Here is a 17,984-nt window from a genome sequence, read left to right on the forward strand (position 1 = left end):
TACATCTTCAGAGATTTAATTTTTTAAATAAACATTTAAAAGTCAGTAATGTACAAAATGTACAAAAAGACATGAGGACAAATATCAACCAAAGACAAAATGAACAACAGAGTCACACTCAAAAGTGTGAATTCTGCATATAACTTATGTACTAAATGAACCGAAAATGAGTGAATGACACATCAGGTTTTTTCCAGATAAATCAGGTAGGTAGCCGAACTAAAATGAGACGGTATGTTTGTTATCAGTTGAGGAAAGATAATACAAAACCTTATGAGGGCCATTTAAATTACAACACTTCGACACTTACTCATTCAATAAAAACCTCTGTTTTCAGATGAGCTCAGAAAAAGAAAGAGAGGGACTTAAATGCAGCAATAGAAAATGTGTCTATAATGTTAAAGCCCACAATAGCTTCACTACTGACCTAGAAAAATAGAAAAAAAGGCTTTGATGTTACAAGTTGGTCCAGACAGACAATATACTGTATACACTGTACATGTATGTGACAGGAGCAGATTGGCATCTTCCTCATGACTCTGTGCAGTATGGCTCTGACAACATGGATGTGGTTGAACTGAGAGAAACGTGGCAGAGACTAGTCTTTAAAAGCAAAACGCTGTTGCTTCAGATATGGGCGGGTTGTATGTGTTACTGTGTCCTCTCATACTTTGTTAATAAACCGAACTTCCTCCCAGGAGTGCTATGTGCATTGGGAAAGAGGGTGGTGTAGCAGCAATAATCAACTCTAATGGCACAGACCATTATTATCCTGCGTCAGTGCAGCATCTCTCCGTCACCAGTATTAGTGACAGGATTTGATTTCAGAGCCCTCTGGTGTCACTCCACAAATATTGTATGTCTTCTTCCACTCTCCCTTAATCACATTATGTTACATAAATTTGGCAAAGGCGGCAAAGCATTTGACAGAGCAGTACGGTCAATAGGTACTGCCACGGGATACACAGTATGTGACCTACATGGGGGCAGCCGGAGCTTTCACAGTCCCAGAGTCTTTCTGGCTATGAGGTGCAGAGGCAGCTCAGCTCCTCTCTCAGCACATCCCAAAGGTATTTCATTGTTTCTGGGCACAGGCCTGTCTTGAGGTAGAAGACTCCAGTCAGCTCATCTTAATTAGAGGAATCCCTTATCTCCTGGATGACTCCTTATTAATGATGGCTCTGACTGGGAGGATCGAGTTCAGGTCCTTCCTCCCATGCAGTATCCGACACGACTGCGCAGACACAGAGAGATGAGAAGCAGGAGGATTATGAATAACTCATAGCTGGCCCACAGCGACTCGTGGGAAGAAAGAAAATATGAAGAGAGCACAGTTATCAGGAGTAGTGTGTACCTCTGCAAACTGAGTTTTAATGGCATTGAACTTGATCTTCTCATGGACTGCCCTGGCGACGTTATTTCTTTCAAACGGCTCTGAAAAACAAGAAATCGCAGTCGCTCACTGAGTATGTAGCAATACTGGGGACGTTTCTTATACTGATGCTCCAGTTATTGTTGAGTGTTGGTGGCAGCAGAATGTTACGTCCACTGAAATGTTTACCTTCCACACATATGTATTTGTTTCTCCACTCGTGAGAACTGGTCTTGGGCAAAGCCCTGGCCTCTCGAACAGAGATCACCTGCTTATCCCACCTGCAAGGCACAGGAAAGGGAAACATTTAGTGCTTATTTGACTAAAAATAAACACAATGACCAAGGTCTTTAAAGGCCATACCAGTGGCTTTGCAGATTTTAGCTACACTTTATGTTTTACAGCCAACAAACCAAGGGGAGGTTTTTCAGATAGATTCTGCTCCCTCCAGCCATCTGTTGGTTTTGGTTTAATTTAGTACAATAAAGAAACAGACGCCTGCTGAGGAAAGATAATAATATCACACTGCACTCTTGTTTTTGTCAAAGTTACCTGTTTGTCATGTGATGATGTGGCTAAAGACTAAAAGAGAGTTGACATACTGTCCTTTCTTCTATAACATTTTTTTTCTTCCTATTTCTGTCTTTCGATTCTAAAAGTCTTAGATGTTGCACGTTCCCTGAATGCATCACATTCAAGGCACAAAGACATTTTCCAAGTGTGTCCTGTTTGGGTGTTTAATACTGAAAAATGTTAAATCAGTGCATGTTTGTGTGGTGAGTATTAGTTCAACCATTGCAGCTGGAGCATGGCACGGTAATACACATACTGCTAACACAGAGATCATGGTATGTGATGTTAGTGCTGTGTAAGGCCAAAGGTCCCACCTGCTCCTGCCCCTCACCCAGAAACACGAAACCAGAGAAGAGGATGCAGTATAGAGGAAGGAGAGGGAGAGACGGGGGGACTGGAGAGGGAAAAGAAGTTGGATACAGGAGCAGAGGGGACGAGGAATGGGAGCAAGAAAGTGATCAGGCAAAAGAACCATGGGTGCATCTGCAACACTAGACTCAATAATGTGATGGTGCCCTTGGGATATACCTGAAGTCTGTGGCATAGTATTTCAGAAAGCCAATAAACAGCTCCCCCAGAGAGGACTGGTTTGTTGAGACGTAGGGGGGGATGTGTTTGGGTCCCTCTGGAACCATGTCGATGTCCATGACAGGATTAAAACACTCCTGAAAATCAAAGCACAGGATAAACACTCAGAGCTGAATGACACTACCACTTAAAGATGTGTCCTTTGTTTGTGATGATTGAGGCAAAGTGATGTAGAGATGTGTTTTTACAAAAACAGACAATAAAAATGTCAAGAAATGTCTGCAAGTATTTTACTTCTTGTTTGTGTATTTACTGACATATTGCCTGCTAAATATACTTTAATTTGACCACTTTGTTTGTTTATTATTCATAAAAAAAGCAATGAAGACACTCACTGGGTAGTCCCTCTGAAGAGAGGGAAGGACAGGATCATTAAGAGCTGTAAAGAAAACACATCACATACATGTTGAGATTCAGGTTACAAAAATAGTCAACGGTACTAAAGGAAATAACAAAAGATTTGTGTGTGTGACTGTACTGACTCTGGAGGTAGTGCAGAACCATCAACACCAGTGTGTAGCTGCTTAACGTTCCCTTGCTGGCATCATTGATCTGATTGTGCCGTGCCCACTTCTTGACAACAAGGATCATGGGTCTTACCCTGAGATCAGCTGTGACAGAGCACAACAAACACAGCAGGTCAAAACAAACAAAACCAACTTCTCTGCCTTCCTTCAAGAAACAACTGTTACAGCCAACTTAGGAATGGTGAATGAATTTTTAAATATTACTGCCACTGAGGTCAAACTATTACTGTCTCACCCACCATAGGCGTAACTCCTCAGAAGGAATGTGTTCCTGATGCCCACTGTGTTGTTGATATTCAGATCAAACTCCAGATCACTTAAGGAGGGAGGGACAGTAAAAAAAAAAAAAAAAAAAAAAAGTTGCATAAAGACTTAGCTCTGATTTGATGATGTTGTAAAAAAAAAAAGCTTCAACCGTTTAACTGTTTTGCTCCTACCTGCCTCTCTCTCTGAACCTGAGGATCGGCACTTTGGCTCTGATCAGGTGAGTCCTCTCCACATATGCTATAAATCAAAACACACATCATGAGATTTATGGTACTTTCAGTTTCCTTCATGTGAATCTGAAACTCTTTCTCCACTGGCTGTAAAGCTCCACCTAGTGGAGTCTGTGGAGAACATCACAACTGGGGATAAAAGAAGCAGAGCTAAATAAGAAGTAAGTTAGGTAGTATTAACTAAATAAGACAGTGCTTCCGACTATATTCACAAATGTCCAGTGTTAATAGTAGACAAATAAATAATATATTATTCTATATGATTTGAGACTTGCAAAATTGTTTTTTTAATTACTTACAGAGTGATCTAAACAACCTTTGGAGGACAGACAGCACTTGAATAGGATCATGTCTTTTCTGAAACAAAAAACAGAAAAAAAGCTCAGTGGTTCAAGAGGTGGTGGGTATCTATGACTGTACATTTAACACGGACACAATGACAGCCCTCTGCAGAGAGTGAGACATACTTACATTTCCCTTGAGGACCAGACACAGATCAGCATCACTGCTCCGGCAGCCCAATCCATTCATGGAAGATCCAGTCAAGTAAAGCCGTGCCACTGTGAGAAACACATTTAGTGAATAAGAATCACAGCAGGAAGTCAGAGTAGACGGCGAGTGTATACAAGTCATACACACCTGCATAGACTCGCTGTATGTCTTGCTGCAGCCGTGCACGGCACCTCTCCTTCCGATCCAGATCTGAAGTTTGCTGCTGGCATGCCTCAAACAGCTCCACCATCTGACCACTCAGCTGAGGGCACAAACACACGTAGCTCTAACTAAAGCGTACCTGCATGCACGCACACACACTCACACACAGTCAGACTTGATGTATGTTAGCTGTAGACTAAGCCCATCTGAATATACCTTGTCCTTAGCGTAGGCCTGTAGGCTGTTGGAGCTCTCAGGGACAGCAGGCTCCTGAGGGCGGGGATGGGAGTGTGGGCTGGGATAAGAGTGATCAAAGCCGGAGAAGGATGATGTGGAGGACCCAGCCACCGCGTGGTCAGGATGACGAGGAGGGGGAGGGGCCCGAATTAAAGGGGGGCCTATCCGTGTGTGGGAAGGGGAGTCAAGGCGTTGGCGCTTCACAGCACGGGGGCTGTATTCATCATTCTGCCTCCTGGAAGAAAACAATAAGGAAACATGTGACAAGACTTTTTTAAAAGGCAAAGAAAGAGGAGGAATGAGAGAGATTATTCAACAGTGTGGGAATGGGAAAATGACTTATACTTGCGCCCGTTGATCATAGTTGGTCTATGAGGAGGAGGGACTGGAGAGGTGGGTGGTGGAGGTTTCCATTCATATGTAGGAAATCTCTCTCGTGTAGGAGCACAGAAGCTACCAAAATACAAGAACATATTACCATACAGAACTGATGAATAAAGAAAACCAGTTTCTGTCTTCTTCAGAGAATGTATTTATTCTGGATCCAGGAAAGAGATTCAGCATATGAGAAAACATCATAGAATCTGTTTAACCATTACCAGCCTCTTGTATCAAAAATCCATGAAGACAAAATCATAATTCTCCCCGGATAACAAGCTCCAGTTTACAACAAGCACATCTCAGATACTGAGACACTACAGTCTGCAAGGCTGGACAGTCCGGTACCAAAGGTTACAACTGTGATGGAAATCATGTGAGTTTATGGAACAAAGACTGGGGGGACCCAGATATCTCAAACAGGAGCATTTACTGAGGCTTGATCGAAATAGATGAGCAGTACGGTACAGACCTTATTTGACTTTATCCTATGTCATACTCACTACATGTCCAAATAAGGTTATTCTATATGAAACCACATCACATCCATACGTGTGCAAAGACCCCAGCATGTACCTCTTTCTAAACAAAGAATGACGTTTATCTAAGTCACACTGTGTGTGGCTATGCAACACTTGAGTCCTTCTCAGAGATGTGTGTAAATCATGACCCTGAGGGGTGTTATGGTTATGGGGTGTTATGACTATTCATCAGAGGCTCTGTCTTGCCCTGTCCTATGACCTTGGTTACTATGGTAACTACTAATGGGCAATGGGCAGCTGTGTCTTCAAAGATAATCAATGACAGTTGATAAGCAGCTATACAAATACACAAGAGGACAAAAGGGGCCAACAGGTGACCAGCAGGTTTAACTGCTATCTTACTGATGCTGCCATCACACGGAAGCAAATAAGGCTCACCTGTTGACACCTGACACGCTTTGGTGATTGTAATCGTAATATCGGGTCACGGGAGGTAGCGGGTGCAGGCCGTTACTGTGGGCTGACCGGCCCCGCGGAGCAGCGCTGCGGGGGAACATGCTGCGGGTCTTCACGGAGATCCAGCATCAACTCCGCTGAGAGAAAACGAAAACGCACCATTTAAAAGGCAGCAGGTTTGGCGCTGAGCGAAAAACCCATTCTACTCATGATCGCTGAAATCTTTAGCCCAAGAGTGGCGAATAAGCCACAAAAAGTTACAGAGGAAAACGAAACTTACCAGGTTAGCAAAGTTAGCTCGCGCTCTGCAGCGCCCAGCTAGCTAATTCAAACATCGCTGACCTTACGATCTGAATATTAAGGGCTTGTCTCTGTGGGGTTTACATTAGGAGTATGTTTAAGGGAACGTGTCACTAAATGTTAAAAGGGTTCCATCAAAAGGTGAACCAATACTGTGTAACTTACCAAATTTCATGTCACATGTAAACAAGCTGCTAATTTCCTGCGTACAAACTTCCGCATTGGTGCCATGACGTAATAGAATTCCATTTAAAGGGGACGTGTTAAAGGGAGTATTCACCCAAAAACACAAACCAAAAATAAAAAAGCTGCTCTGTGCTGTATAAATAATATTGGATAGTGAAATCTATTTTTTAAAAAGCCAGTACGTCCATATTTTGTGATATCTGTGTGACTGCATGTCTATGATCTTTATAAATTTGTTTGAGACCATTCCATATACCCAAATGAGTTTAATTTGAATGTGGGCTTAAAGCCGTCAATCAGATAAGCTTGTTAAACCAGTAAAATCACCATGGCTGCTGTTTTGTTGTCCATTATCCATTGTCTGCTGTGAAGCGTCTGGATTTATCGCCTCTATCTCTGCAGCTCAGACTGACTGAATTGTTTAAATTCACCCATTTAAACTGAGATTTTCAAGGTGACAAACAAGGTCATTTCATCTATGAAGGGTGGTGTTTTCCCCTCAAAAGTCCATTATTTCCCTACTATTTCTTAGTGACAAGATATGAATGGTGAGAAAACAGTCAGTACTGTGAGCAGACACTAAATTCACACAGACCTACACAGTAAATGAATCTGATTTTATGAGCCTACGCTCTAAATTCATATGTTTGGCCAAACATGATCAATTCATCAATAGTTTATGGATTGACATTAAGCTGAGATTGCAACAGCCTCAGATTCTTGTTCACATGGTTATTCTTTAAATTGACTGCATCGAGCTGTGGCACAAAAGCATATTTACATTTGATGATGCCTTCCTCAATAGAGGTATTTTCTCACAACCACAAGGGTTAGAATTAGATATTGTCCCTAAATCTCTTTTGCTGACTCGAATAGCGAGCTCATAAGGCATTAAAAAACAAAAACTCATAAAACAGCTCTAATAACAGCACTGTACAAGACCAGAAAATTATAAAGACTCGTATGTACCAGTATGACAAATATTCATAAATGGTGCATAACTGAGTCACTTTAAAAAAAAAAAAGGCATATAGCACACTGTGTCACTGTGTTGATTTTGCAGGCTGCCAAAGGCAATTGATTTATTGACAGACAATAGCCTGGATAACTCATGGAGCATGAACTGGGTTATTTATTGGGTTGTTTCTTATTAAACTGTGTTCTATTACAGACAGCAATGGCCTGTTCACAGGACATAATAACAGAAGCCTCGCCCTGGGCTGCCGGTAGTTCCAGAAAATGTGTGTGTTAAAGTAGGAAATAACATGTTCCAGCCCCGGAATAACATTTTCTTCAGGCTCTGTGTGAGTAGGCTACTTCCCAATAAACTTCTTATAAAACCACAAAACATCAAATGGCATCAGTCCCCTGAGCACCGAGTGACGTCACTGCGGAGGACGGTGTCGTGACGTAGGCAGTTCAATACTGACACTGATCTGAGTGGGAGGGAAGCGGATGCATCGGCCAGATGTGGACGGGCTTAGATCAATAAAGCACGTATACAGCTACAGCACATGGGCTGCAGAATAATTAAATCAATGCAAACTACACTACACATGCCAGCACTGATAAGGAGAGCCGGGAACTGGCATGTGAATTAGTAAAAACAATTATATATATATATACAATTATATATATATCATATATATATCAATTGATGTTGCACACGCAGGAGAGGTTATTTAAGGGTTAGTCCAAGAGCTAGTCCAAGAGTTCGGCTTTATTACATAGATGTATTGGTGATACTGAGTGTGTGGAATAGCTGTGAAATAGCTGTAGTCTGGGCGAGAGTGGGGGTGTAGCCTGTGAGCCTATGGTAATGAGAGTGAGAGAGAGAGAGAGGGAGGGGGAGAGAGAGAGAGACGCGGGTGGACAGTGTGATGCTGTGCGTTATCTACTGGCTAAATGAGGGTTGTCTTTCCCAGTTCAGGCATCAGGGCTTCTCCACCCTTTCAGCGAGGATCTGTAATTTACACGACAACAGCGGGGCGCCCGTCGGATCTCCATTGGACTCTGCGCTGGATCTCCCACAGCGCTGCTGCTGCTGCTGCCGCCGCCGCCGCTGCTCCATCACCAAACCCTTAACGCCAAAAGCAAGAGGAGGAGGAGGAGGAGGAGGAGGAGAAGAAGAAGAAGAAGAAGAAGAAGAAGAAGAAGAAGAAGAAGGCGCTCTGATTTCCGTGCCATGTGCAGAACGACATGTATGTGTGAATTCACGCGGTGACAGGACGGTAGAGGGGAATGGAGCAGTTGCCATCAAATTCCTGCAGACGCACCGACGGTGATAAAGGGGAGGCTGTCGTGTAGAGAGAGAGAGAGAGAGAGAGAAGACCTTCATACGCAGCAGCCAATCCGAGAGATTCGTTTTTTATTGCCAGCGAAAAGGGATCAGGTGTCGCCTCTCATTTCAACCACAACAATGGGGTAAGTGTGATTATTATCCTACGGGCTGACTGAGTTCCTTTTCCCTCCTTTCTGTATTCATATCAGCTGCGGCCGCTTCACACGGTGTGAACTTCCCTGCCATGGAAACCACACCACGCATAACAAAATAACCGACCCGGGTGTATGCGTAAAAATGTATCTTATCCATCTTAACGTGAGGGGTGATGGTGGGGCAGGCTGCCTGATGTATATGATTGAATAGTGATCTTCTGATGGCCTTGATGTGCTGCACAGGAAAACAACAAATTCTGAGGCACATAATGAATCAACTTATGACCCCCTCCCCCCAGAATCTATGCTCTGTTTGGTAAAATACAAATACACTTTAGGACCAACATGCTGGCACTCGAATGCTGGTGCAGAAGTTAGCCCCCATCATAAAACTTTTAGGATCAGAAGAGTAGGTTAATCTGCAGTGGCTCCCAAAGTGGGACTAGCAGGGGGTCCTGTGTGGATTTTTGGGTGTGCTCACCAAAATGAAGCAAAGTTTAAAGTCTTTACTATTCCACAAATCCTTATTTCTGTCCCAGAGCAATGAGAGAGTGAATGAAAATGCTTTTTTTTTCTAGGTCTCTCTATCCCACTGCTTTCTCCCCACCTACATTATAGACAGTTATGTAATTCTGAAAGGAGGCATTTGTAACAACGGCATTCCTTCTCAAATATTCTCAAACAACAGATCTGTGGTCTGATGTTCTGTACATCCTGTTCCGGGTCCTGCTCTAGAGAGGGTTAGGGGACAAGCACAATGCCAGAAGCAGGGGATAATGTCAGCAGCTCACAATGCTGCACAAGGCTCTAGTGACAGAAAGTGACTTCCTGTCTCTATGGCAGCGCAGTGACCGCTGCCTTACACGTCCTCAACAACAGGCACCCATCAGTGAAATATCTGCCTAGTGCGCAGCACTGCTCATTTGCATGTCCCCTAACCCTGAGCTCAGCGGTCCATTTCCCCCACCAAGCCTGCCGTTCATTAACAGCTGTCTCCTGCAGTTCATTGTGATTAATTGCACAGCGGGAGGTTAACAATATGGCACAGGCATGGCGCGATTTTCGAGGCATCAGCCAAAACTCCTGCATTAACTATTTACAATACACTGGAGGCTTCCCAGGCGCCCACTCTGCCCTCCTACAGTGTGGGCAGTGCACATCATTCAGCAGTCTCCCACTCAACTTCAGCTCTCCACTAGGCTCTGCCATACTGGTGACTAAGTTACTGTTATGCAACTGACTCAGTGACTCAATTGATCCACAATGGAATAAATTGTAAACTGTGATTCAAAGCACTAAGCCTCATACAGCATGTGTATCTAAGTCTGAATATGTGCAGGTGCAGATGAGATGAAAGTGTACATACAGTGGGGGCAGATCTGTTGTCTGGCCGCCTGTCTGGCAGTAATGGCACAGACAGATAGAGTCATATTTCACTTCCGGCCTCGTGGCTCAATACCAGGCCTCTTGCAGCTTTAATGGTAATGGCACAGTGGAGAACATTAGTGTTGGATGAGAACTGGAGATGCCTATCAACACTTTCTCTGGTGCGCTCTCACTTCCTTGGGCAAATACAATCAATGCACAGACGGACTCAGTTTCTCTCCCTTAGTCTTTGCTTGTTTGTGTGGGTGTGTGAGAAAGATAGAGAGAGAGAAACGTTGTGTGTGTGTGTGTGTGTGTGTGTGTGTGTGTGTGTGTGTGTGTGTGTGTGTGTTTTTACAGGCTCATCTCAGGTCATCCAAGCTGCTCCCAGTAGATTGAGCAACAGGGAGCTCTCTCATTAAAGACTTCTCTCTACCTTAAATAAGATCCACTCGCCTTCGAGCTCTTCTCTGTTGAATTAATGAAAAACTCTGGAAACAAAGGACAACTTCCAGAGAGAGGGGGGGGGTGGAGGTGAAGGTGGCAAGGGAAAGTGAGATCTCCTGAGATGGCCTGTTTCATTATGCCTCTGTTTCACTGTCACTGTTTGCAGAAAGAGGGGCAGCTGCATAGTTACAGGGGACACACTGAAGCAGAAAACAAAATGCAGCCTTTTGTGGTATAAAATGGTGTGTGTGTGTATGTGTGGAAGATGTTTGGTTACACCCTGTGACTTGAAGACTGAGTGTTCACATCTGCGCATCAAACCCCTGAAGCACAAGAGGCGCTACAGGCAACACCTGCAGATGTATGTGTGTGTGTGTGTGTGTGTGTGTGTGTGTGTGTGTGTGTGTGTGCTCATGTGAAATGCCCTGTAGGCAATAGTACAGTGTTGTTCACAGATCAATACCTGTGTTAACATGTGTAGAGTTGAGGTCAGTGCCATAGCTCAACATATTTATTGGGTCAGGTCACCCCGATTACAAAAAACGACAAACAGTGGTATCCAGCCATGCAGGAAGTTTGTTTTTTTTCATTTTTTTCTTTTACACTTTTATTTTATTAATTTTCCACTGAATCCACACACATCACTGTCAACATTTTACATGAGGTCTATTCATTTGGTAAAAAATAGTTCTGATGAAAACGAGGGCTGTGGATTATCAAGACGAATGGGGACATTAATAATTCACAACTCTGCAACTCACAAGTCTGTGTTGAAGCAATTACTGTGATTAGATGCGAAATAAATCTTGGGAGTGGTATCCATTCCTTATCATATCAGTCAAAAACAGACCAATGAACTCTGACTAAGAGCTATTGGCCATGATGTCATCAATATAAGTAAAGGAGCAGTTCAAAAACAGCAACATTTTACTACCATAACATTAATATTAGCAATTACAGTCAAGTCAGTGAACTCATCATTTAAATAAAAGTAAAACATGAAAAAATGTTATAGTATAACACAACATATTGTATGTCAGTATATTCCAAATCTTAATATGGCTGTTATGCCATCCATACATCATTCCATCATTATCATCATCATCCTCCCACAGAAGTCAGCAAAAGTATCTCAAGCACACAACCTGCTCATGTAGCTGTTAGACACCGTACCATTCTTTTCCTTAAAAGCTTTTACTGCGTTCCTGAAAGTTCAGATCTGAAGTGCACACAGCCACAATTCATGTAATTGTTGATAGCGCGCCGTGTAGCAGTTCGGAGCTTCGCACTCCCTCCATCTTCTCCTGCAAGAAGATGGGTGGATTCACCAGCACTCAGCTCTGTCCTCTCCTACATTCATCACCTCCTCCACGTTTTCCTCATCCCTCCCTCCTTCTCTCACTTCATCATCCTCCCTCCCTCTCTCATTCTGCCTGCTTTCCCTCTCTCTCACTCTGTTTTAACATTCACGTTCCATCACCTGCCCTTGTGTCATGCAGTACTCTCTGCATGCTAAACACCTCCTCCTCCTCTTCTTCTTCCTCTTCCTCCTCCGCACTTTCTCCTTAACCACTCATTCGCATTCCAACTGAGATTATCACTTTGCTTACACTCTTACTTTTCAGTTTTTCCTCCTCTATTTCCTCTGACCATATTATCCCTCTTATAGAAGTTAGGCAGCATCTTAAGACATCCCTTCCTGCTTTCTCTCTTTCTTTCTTTCTCTCTGTTGCTAAATCTGTTTAAATGCCATGTAGCCCACATGCTAGCGGGTTCAACGCTACAGTGCAGGAAGATCAACATGTTCTGAAGTGACCTTAATGCAATCCCATAGCTGACAGCTCTGTCAGGCTTAGACAGAATCTCTGTAGAACGACTGTAGTGGGAGCATGTCTGATGGATCTGATACCTCTCATGTTGTGGATATACCTGCTTTCAAGGAAGGAGACAATACATAAAAATTATTTTTATTCATATATTGTAAGAAAGCAGCATTCAGCTTAAATCACATTCCATCATTTATTGTGCTGTCTTTTAAAAGTTCACTTGTAGGAGTAGGTATTGCTTTTTTTTGACAACTGGTGGGTGTCATTTTGGAACAGAACTCTTTGGCACAGGCGTTCATGTAAAAATCAAAGCGCACGAACGCCGCTGTGTTTGGTACACACACAATCAAGCAACAAGAAGCTCAAAATTTGCCACAGCACCATCAAATTATGCAATGAAAAACGGTTGCCGGTTGCCAAGCGGCTATTGCACAGATCATACAGACAGGCCGTGGTTGTGTGATGTGTGCTGGGAGAGAGTTGAAATGACTCACAGTTCCGCCACTTACACTGCTGTCGATGATTATGATAATTCGCGCACAGCACTCCACAAGCAGCTTTGTGGAGCGGCATTAATCATCCCAGATTCATTCTCTGACTTCCCATACTCCCCACATTCCCCATCATACTCTTTCTCTTCCTGCCTAACTTCCCTCTCCCTCTCTCTTTCTGTCTCTCTCCCTGTCTCCATGTTTTTCTTTCTTTCCCAGTCTTGGCTAATCACACACAGGAGGGGTGCTGCTGCTGAATTTTAATATTAATTTATACAGCAAGCCTTTGATGTCCCCCATCACCCCCTCAGTGCAGTGTAAGCACTTCTCTATCTCCTGCTCTGACAGCACTGCCAGCCCAGAATATCTCCCTCTGCACCCTGCGCTTTGAGTGTGTGTGTATGTGTGTACTGACTGTAGATATTACCCAAGAAGCCCCAACAATGCTGGAATATACGAGGGCATTGTAAAAGCCAACCGAGGAGTTGGGGGGATAAATGGACGAAGAGTGAGTGTTGCGCATGAGTGACGGGTGAATGGCTGGTCAGAAAAAACAAACATGACGCTTATATAATCCCCCAACACAAATAGGGGTGAAACTAAACTCTGGTTTGAGCAACACACAGAGGTCAATAAGGAATTAAGTCATCTCAGCTGAATCCGTCATGGAGTTTTGATCATGTACTGATCCAAGCTACGCAGGAACAAATCCACATATACGCTCTCACACTCTAAATAGAGATTTACAATTCCATCATGTTTGAGCCATTGTGTGTGTGTGTTATGCATTATGTGTATGTGTGCATGTGGAAAGTGCAGCTCTGTGGGGTGTGTCTGTGGTAGTTAACCATGGCCTACTGTCTATATTTAGCCTTAAACCCTCTCCTTTCCCCCCCCTTGTGCTCCCCTGTGTGACCCTCGCTCACTGCTGCGGGCATTCCCATATCAGAGCAGGGAGAGACGGCGCTGCCTTACACAGGGAGAAAGACAGAAAGGAGTTTCTGCTAAATAGCTGCATGGATTTAGTATGTAGAGTAGAAACATAATGTATGAAAGGAAGTGTAGACTTAAGGTGTGTGTGGGAACTGTGCTGTAGTTTGAGGGTTCAGTTAGCTTGTTGTCCATCTACATAAGACTATGAGTATACGCAGTAGCCCTGTGACAGCCTCTCTTTCTGCGGTGTAACTATGGAGGATGGCGAGTTGGTCATTCGGTTGCCAGGGCGATCTGCCTCCCCCGCGGGCAACAGGAGCTTTGATGCCCGCGCTGGGTTTGGCGAAACGTTGGTGCTGAGGCACAAAGAGGTTCACCATTTCTTCTTCGTCCCCTTCAGGGAGCAGCCCATCTACAGCACGAGGGCCCACGTCTTCCAGATCGACCCCAACACCAAGAAGAACTGGCTGCCCACCAGCAAGCATGCCGTCACCGTCTCCTACTTCTACGACAGCACACGCAACGTCTACCGCATCATCAGCCTGGATGGCACCAAGGTGGGCAGACTGTTACTCTTCACCTTAAACAACCTGTCGCACACAAAACAAAGATTTCGTGACACCTCTCCTACTGCATCCATTGTGTTGTTTTTTTTATTATGTTTTCCAACTGACATGGTTTTATTAAGATGTTCCAGATGTTTTTAGTATAATCACCCCATCGCATGTCAAACAGCCTTCCAGGAGATTTTAGTGGCACTGTGATCTGTGTTAATGGTGTTAATAAGCTCTGCACTGGAATCTAATGTGCAAACACATCTTAAAAGAGGTCATCGTCGCAGCCTGTCGCAAGACTGACGGCTCATGTTTCATCGTGTATATGCACGCACCTACTGTATTTGTGACTGCATGTCTATCTGTGTGTGTGTGTGTGTGTGTCCGTCTGCACTTCAGAGTCCCTACCTAATGTCTAAGGATATTCTTGTTAGAGAGATATCCGGGAGGGATATTTCTGCTGGGCATGGTGAGATCGAGTTCTTTACAGGGGACAGGAGGGGTGAAATTAAATGAGAGAAACAGATGACAGAGTGAAAAGAATGTGTAGTAGAAGAAATTAATTGGAGCAGCAAAGACAGAAAAATGTGAAGCCAGGTGAATGAGATGGTTAGAAAAATGTAGAGGGCTGACTGGAGCAAAGCAAGGTCACAGGGTTTGAGTTCAGTGATCGTGTGAACCTTTTCTGACGGTCAATTTAGCAGCCAACTCGTATCATACAGCACTCAATAGATGGCTGATCATGAACTTCAACTTTGCATTGTGTAACACACACACTCTTCCCTAACTCGTTGTTGTGTATTGATGCCAACTAGAATGTCAGCTATTACACAACACTGCTAATTGATCAGCAATTAATTTGTTTTCTATTAGTGTTACTTAACAAGGGAAGTTGCATTATATAAGATTTAGAGGAAGCTTTCTATTTTGGCTTGTGTAAATGAAATGATCTCGATACTTCCAGAATCCCATCTGTTGTAACGAAGACGTATATCTTCAGAATCAGACGTGAACATATATTTTATTTTTTCAAAAGGCTGATCAATTTTCTAAAACACCCGCAACTTTTAGTAAATGTAATACAAACAGGAGTAAATAATGCATTTGTTGGGGACTATTTTCAGTGGCAGATTTGGTGCTGCAGTAGTATTTACCGAAGCAGGAGGGTGTATGTGGGATCGACACAAGATAAACCAAACCATGTTCTTGGTGATGAAGAAACAATTCTTAGAACTTAAGCTTTCACCAGCTCTCTGACTCTGTGTTTTACTTTTTCCACGTCAACTGTATCTATCTGCCACTCAGCCTCTCTGCTATCCTTCTATGTGTATGTGTTCTCATGTTGTTGTTTGCTGTGTCTAACTGACGCTGAACCACTGAATCCATAGCTGAAGGCTTTCAAAGTCAAACTCAGTAGCTCTCTGTTCACTTTCCAGGCATGGATTTTATTGTGTTGGTGGGTGTGATCCTGTGCTGCTTTAGACCGGAAGAAATATTCTCCTGCTTCCTCTCATATAGACATAAGAACACAAACAGTACTATTTGTTACCGCACTATTTGCAACTTCAATCAATGAATCTGATGATTTTTAACAGATTAGTTTTTAAAGGTGTAAAAAATTCTCATCACAGTTACAAAGAAGCCTCAGGTGATGCATTCAAAGACTTTTGTTTTTTGAAACAGAGAAAAGCAACAGATCATCACATTTGAGAAGCTGGAAGCAAAGAATTTTTGCATTTTTGCTTAATATATACCTGGAACAGATCATCAAAATGTATACATGACAATACATTTTCTAGAATAGTCGACTAATGTTTTTTGCACTACTGCAATGCTGTTTGCAGAGTTTAAGAGATTCACAGTTAAGGCACTATTTTTTCACATACATATAATGTTTCATTGATGCTTTCATCCTTAGATAATCTCCATTCAGACAAACAAAAATCTCACACTGGTATAAATTCTTTCTGCCTCCTCGTCTGACCCTTTCTTTCCTGTACACACATACACACTTATTACACACACTGCAGTAATAAAGTTAATTTAATACATATTAAGTGGGTTGCCTCTGTCTTGCAGGCAATAATCAACAGCACCATCAGTCCCAACATGACGTTCACAAAGACCTCACAGAAGTTTGGCCAGTGGGCGGACAGTCGAGCTAACACCGTCTACGGCCTGGGATTCTCCACTGAGCATCATCTATCCAAGGTACCACCCCCATCCACCCACCTGCGCATGCACACACACACACACACACACACACACACACACACACACACACACACACACACACACACACACACACACAAAGCACATCTACTATAAACCTCTAAGCATCAATCACAGGGTGGCTTCTCTTTTCTTCTTCTCCCCCAGTCCCTGAGAGAGGATGACATTTCTACTTTCCTTTTACTCTAGTTGCTGTAGCTTCTCTCAAAGTGTAGAATCTGCTTGGCAGTTAGCCCTAATGAGGCTTTTTTTCTCCGTGTGTGTCTGTGTGTTTATGAAAGTTATGTATATGTGTGTGTCTGTGTGAGAGAGAGAGAGTAGGTGGTGGTTTCTCTCCTCTGCAGTATGATTAAGCTCTGTCGTGAACTGGGGAGGCTCACAGCATCCCCACTGTCAGAACAGCACAGGCACACACACACACACACACACACACACACACACACACACACTGCAACCATACTCAGCAGTGTAGACATGTCCTCTGTGTCAGGAAAGGAGCAGACAGGGGCTGATAACAATAACTGATATTAAAGACACATCCTGTTTCATATCATATACTGGACATTAATAACATGTGGTCCAAAGATGGAGCCAGTGGCAGGTGCTTCAGAGTTCAAACTCCACCGGTTTTACATATTAGTTTACATCCGTTCTGTCCAGTTTTTCATTATTAGAAGCACTATAAACCTGTGAAAACAGTTGTATAATGTCCTCTGTAGCTCTGGAGGCAGGCTGTTTTTGGGTCATGACTCAAAATTAGAGACCAAAGCACAGGACATCTCAGCCTCTCCTGCTTTGATTTTGACCTTTCCCTTCTAAAACCTGATTTTCACAGGCCTCCAAATCTGCAAATTAGCCTTATTATATTACTGTAAGGCAGACCCCTACCATTGAACAGTACGTACACTTCAGACTTTAGATAAGTGTAATAGATAATGGATGGATGGATAGATACCAGGGTGTGTTGTACTTAATGTGAGGTTCATTATCAAGCTAAAAGCATTGGCACAAATCAGAGGGAATAAAACAATGAAAGCCATTCAGTTAATTTTTTAAAACCTCTTCCATTTTCCATTTTAAACTGTTAACAGGAAGTATGTTTTAACAGACTCTTAAAGGCCAATTAGAAATATTTCCTTTGGTTTGACGTTGAAATAATCAGATTCACTTCTCAGATAACCGCAGTGCCAACACTCCTGAAGCACTTACACAGAGAACCACTGCATTTACATCACTGTACCAGAACTATTATATTGCACTGAAGTGAAATGATATTGAGTTACTCATTGCAGCTCCACAAATGGCAGACACAAGACCGGCTCCAGCAGAGCTGTCAATTTGATTTCCTCTCCACTCACAGTCCTCTGCAGTACTGTATGTGCTAAATTACTCTCTAAAACTGTGGGAGTAGCGTCGGTGATGAACCACACCCTAAAGGGGCATCAGGGAT

The 17,984-nt window shown here is 43.2% G+C and overlaps 2 protein-coding genes across 6 annotated transcripts in view; one reads left to right on the top strand and one right to left on the bottom strand.

Annotated features, from left to right (window-relative positions):
* On the bottom strand, positions 1 to 6,269 carry tent2 (terminal nucleotidyltransferase 2). 2 transcript variants are annotated; one of them, XM_018668534.2, is made up of 14 exons: positions 6,230 to 6,269; positions 4,794 to 4,901; positions 4,428 to 4,683; positions 4,197 to 4,311; positions 4,029 to 4,117; positions 3,857 to 3,914; positions 3,498 to 3,564; positions 3,300 to 3,376; positions 3,016 to 3,144; positions 2,869 to 2,912; positions 2,474 to 2,610; positions 1,562 to 1,653; positions 1,355 to 1,434; positions 1 to 1,234 (listed from the first exon to the last, which is right to left on the bottom strand). In XM_018668534.2, the coding sequence occupies exons 2-14, from the start codon at positions 4,808 to 4,810 to the stop codon at positions 1,148 to 1,150; spliced, it is 1,248 nt and encodes a 415-aa protein (XP_018524050.1). In that variant the 5' UTR covers positions 4,811 to 4,901; positions 6,230 to 6,269; the 3' UTR covers positions 1 to 1,147. The 2 variants fall into 2 exon arrangements, with proteins under 2 accessions (XP_018524050.1, XP_018524047.1); XM_018668531.2 differs by lacking the exon at positions 6,230 to 6,269 and adding an exon at positions 5,747 to 5,889.
* Positions 5,804 to 17,984, top strand: part of homer1b (homer scaffold protein 1b) — a 23,817-nt gene continuing 11,636 nt past the window's right edge. The window contains exons 1-4 of one of the 4 annotated variants that reach the window (XM_018668538.2): positions 5,804 to 5,940; positions 8,176 to 8,674; positions 14,149 to 14,305; positions 16,382 to 16,513. In XM_018668538.2, the coding sequence (XP_018524054.1) occupies positions 8,670 to 8,674; positions 14,149 to 14,305; positions 16,382 to 16,513 (294 nt within the window). In that variant the 5' untranslated portion in view covers positions 5,804 to 5,940; positions 8,176 to 8,669. Of the gene's footprint in view, positions 6,048 to 8,175; positions 8,675 to 13,738; positions 14,306 to 16,381; positions 16,514 to 17,984 lie in introns of those variants that run through there. The other 3 variants (XM_018668537.2, XM_018668539.2, XM_018668536.2) reach the window with 3 other exon arrangements.

The sequence above is a fragment of the Lates calcarifer genome, linkage group LG13 (genome assembly GCF_001640805.2).
Source record: "Lates calcarifer isolate ASB-BC8 linkage group LG13, TLL_Latcal_v3, whole genome shotgun sequence".
NCBI classification, from domain to species: Eukaryota; Metazoa; Chordata; class Actinopteri; family Centropomidae; genus Lates; species Lates calcarifer.

What these genes read in the sequence shown, in the direction of transcription:
- tent2 (XM_018668531.2), bottom strand. Translation starts at nt 5,865, where the DNA reads ATGTTCCCCCGCAGCGCTGCTCCGCGGGGCCGGTCAGCCCACAGTAAC. An exon ending in AGCGTGTCAGGTGTCAACAG is followed by an intron (nt 4,902 to 5,746) that starts GTGAGCCTTATT and finishes GTATTTTGGTAG; the next exon opens with CTTCTGTGCTCCTACACGAG. An exon ending in TTAAAACTCAGTTTGCAGAG is followed by an intron (nt 1,235 to 1,354) that starts GTACACACTACT and finishes GTGTCTGCGCAG; the next exon opens with TCGTGTCGGATACTGCATGG.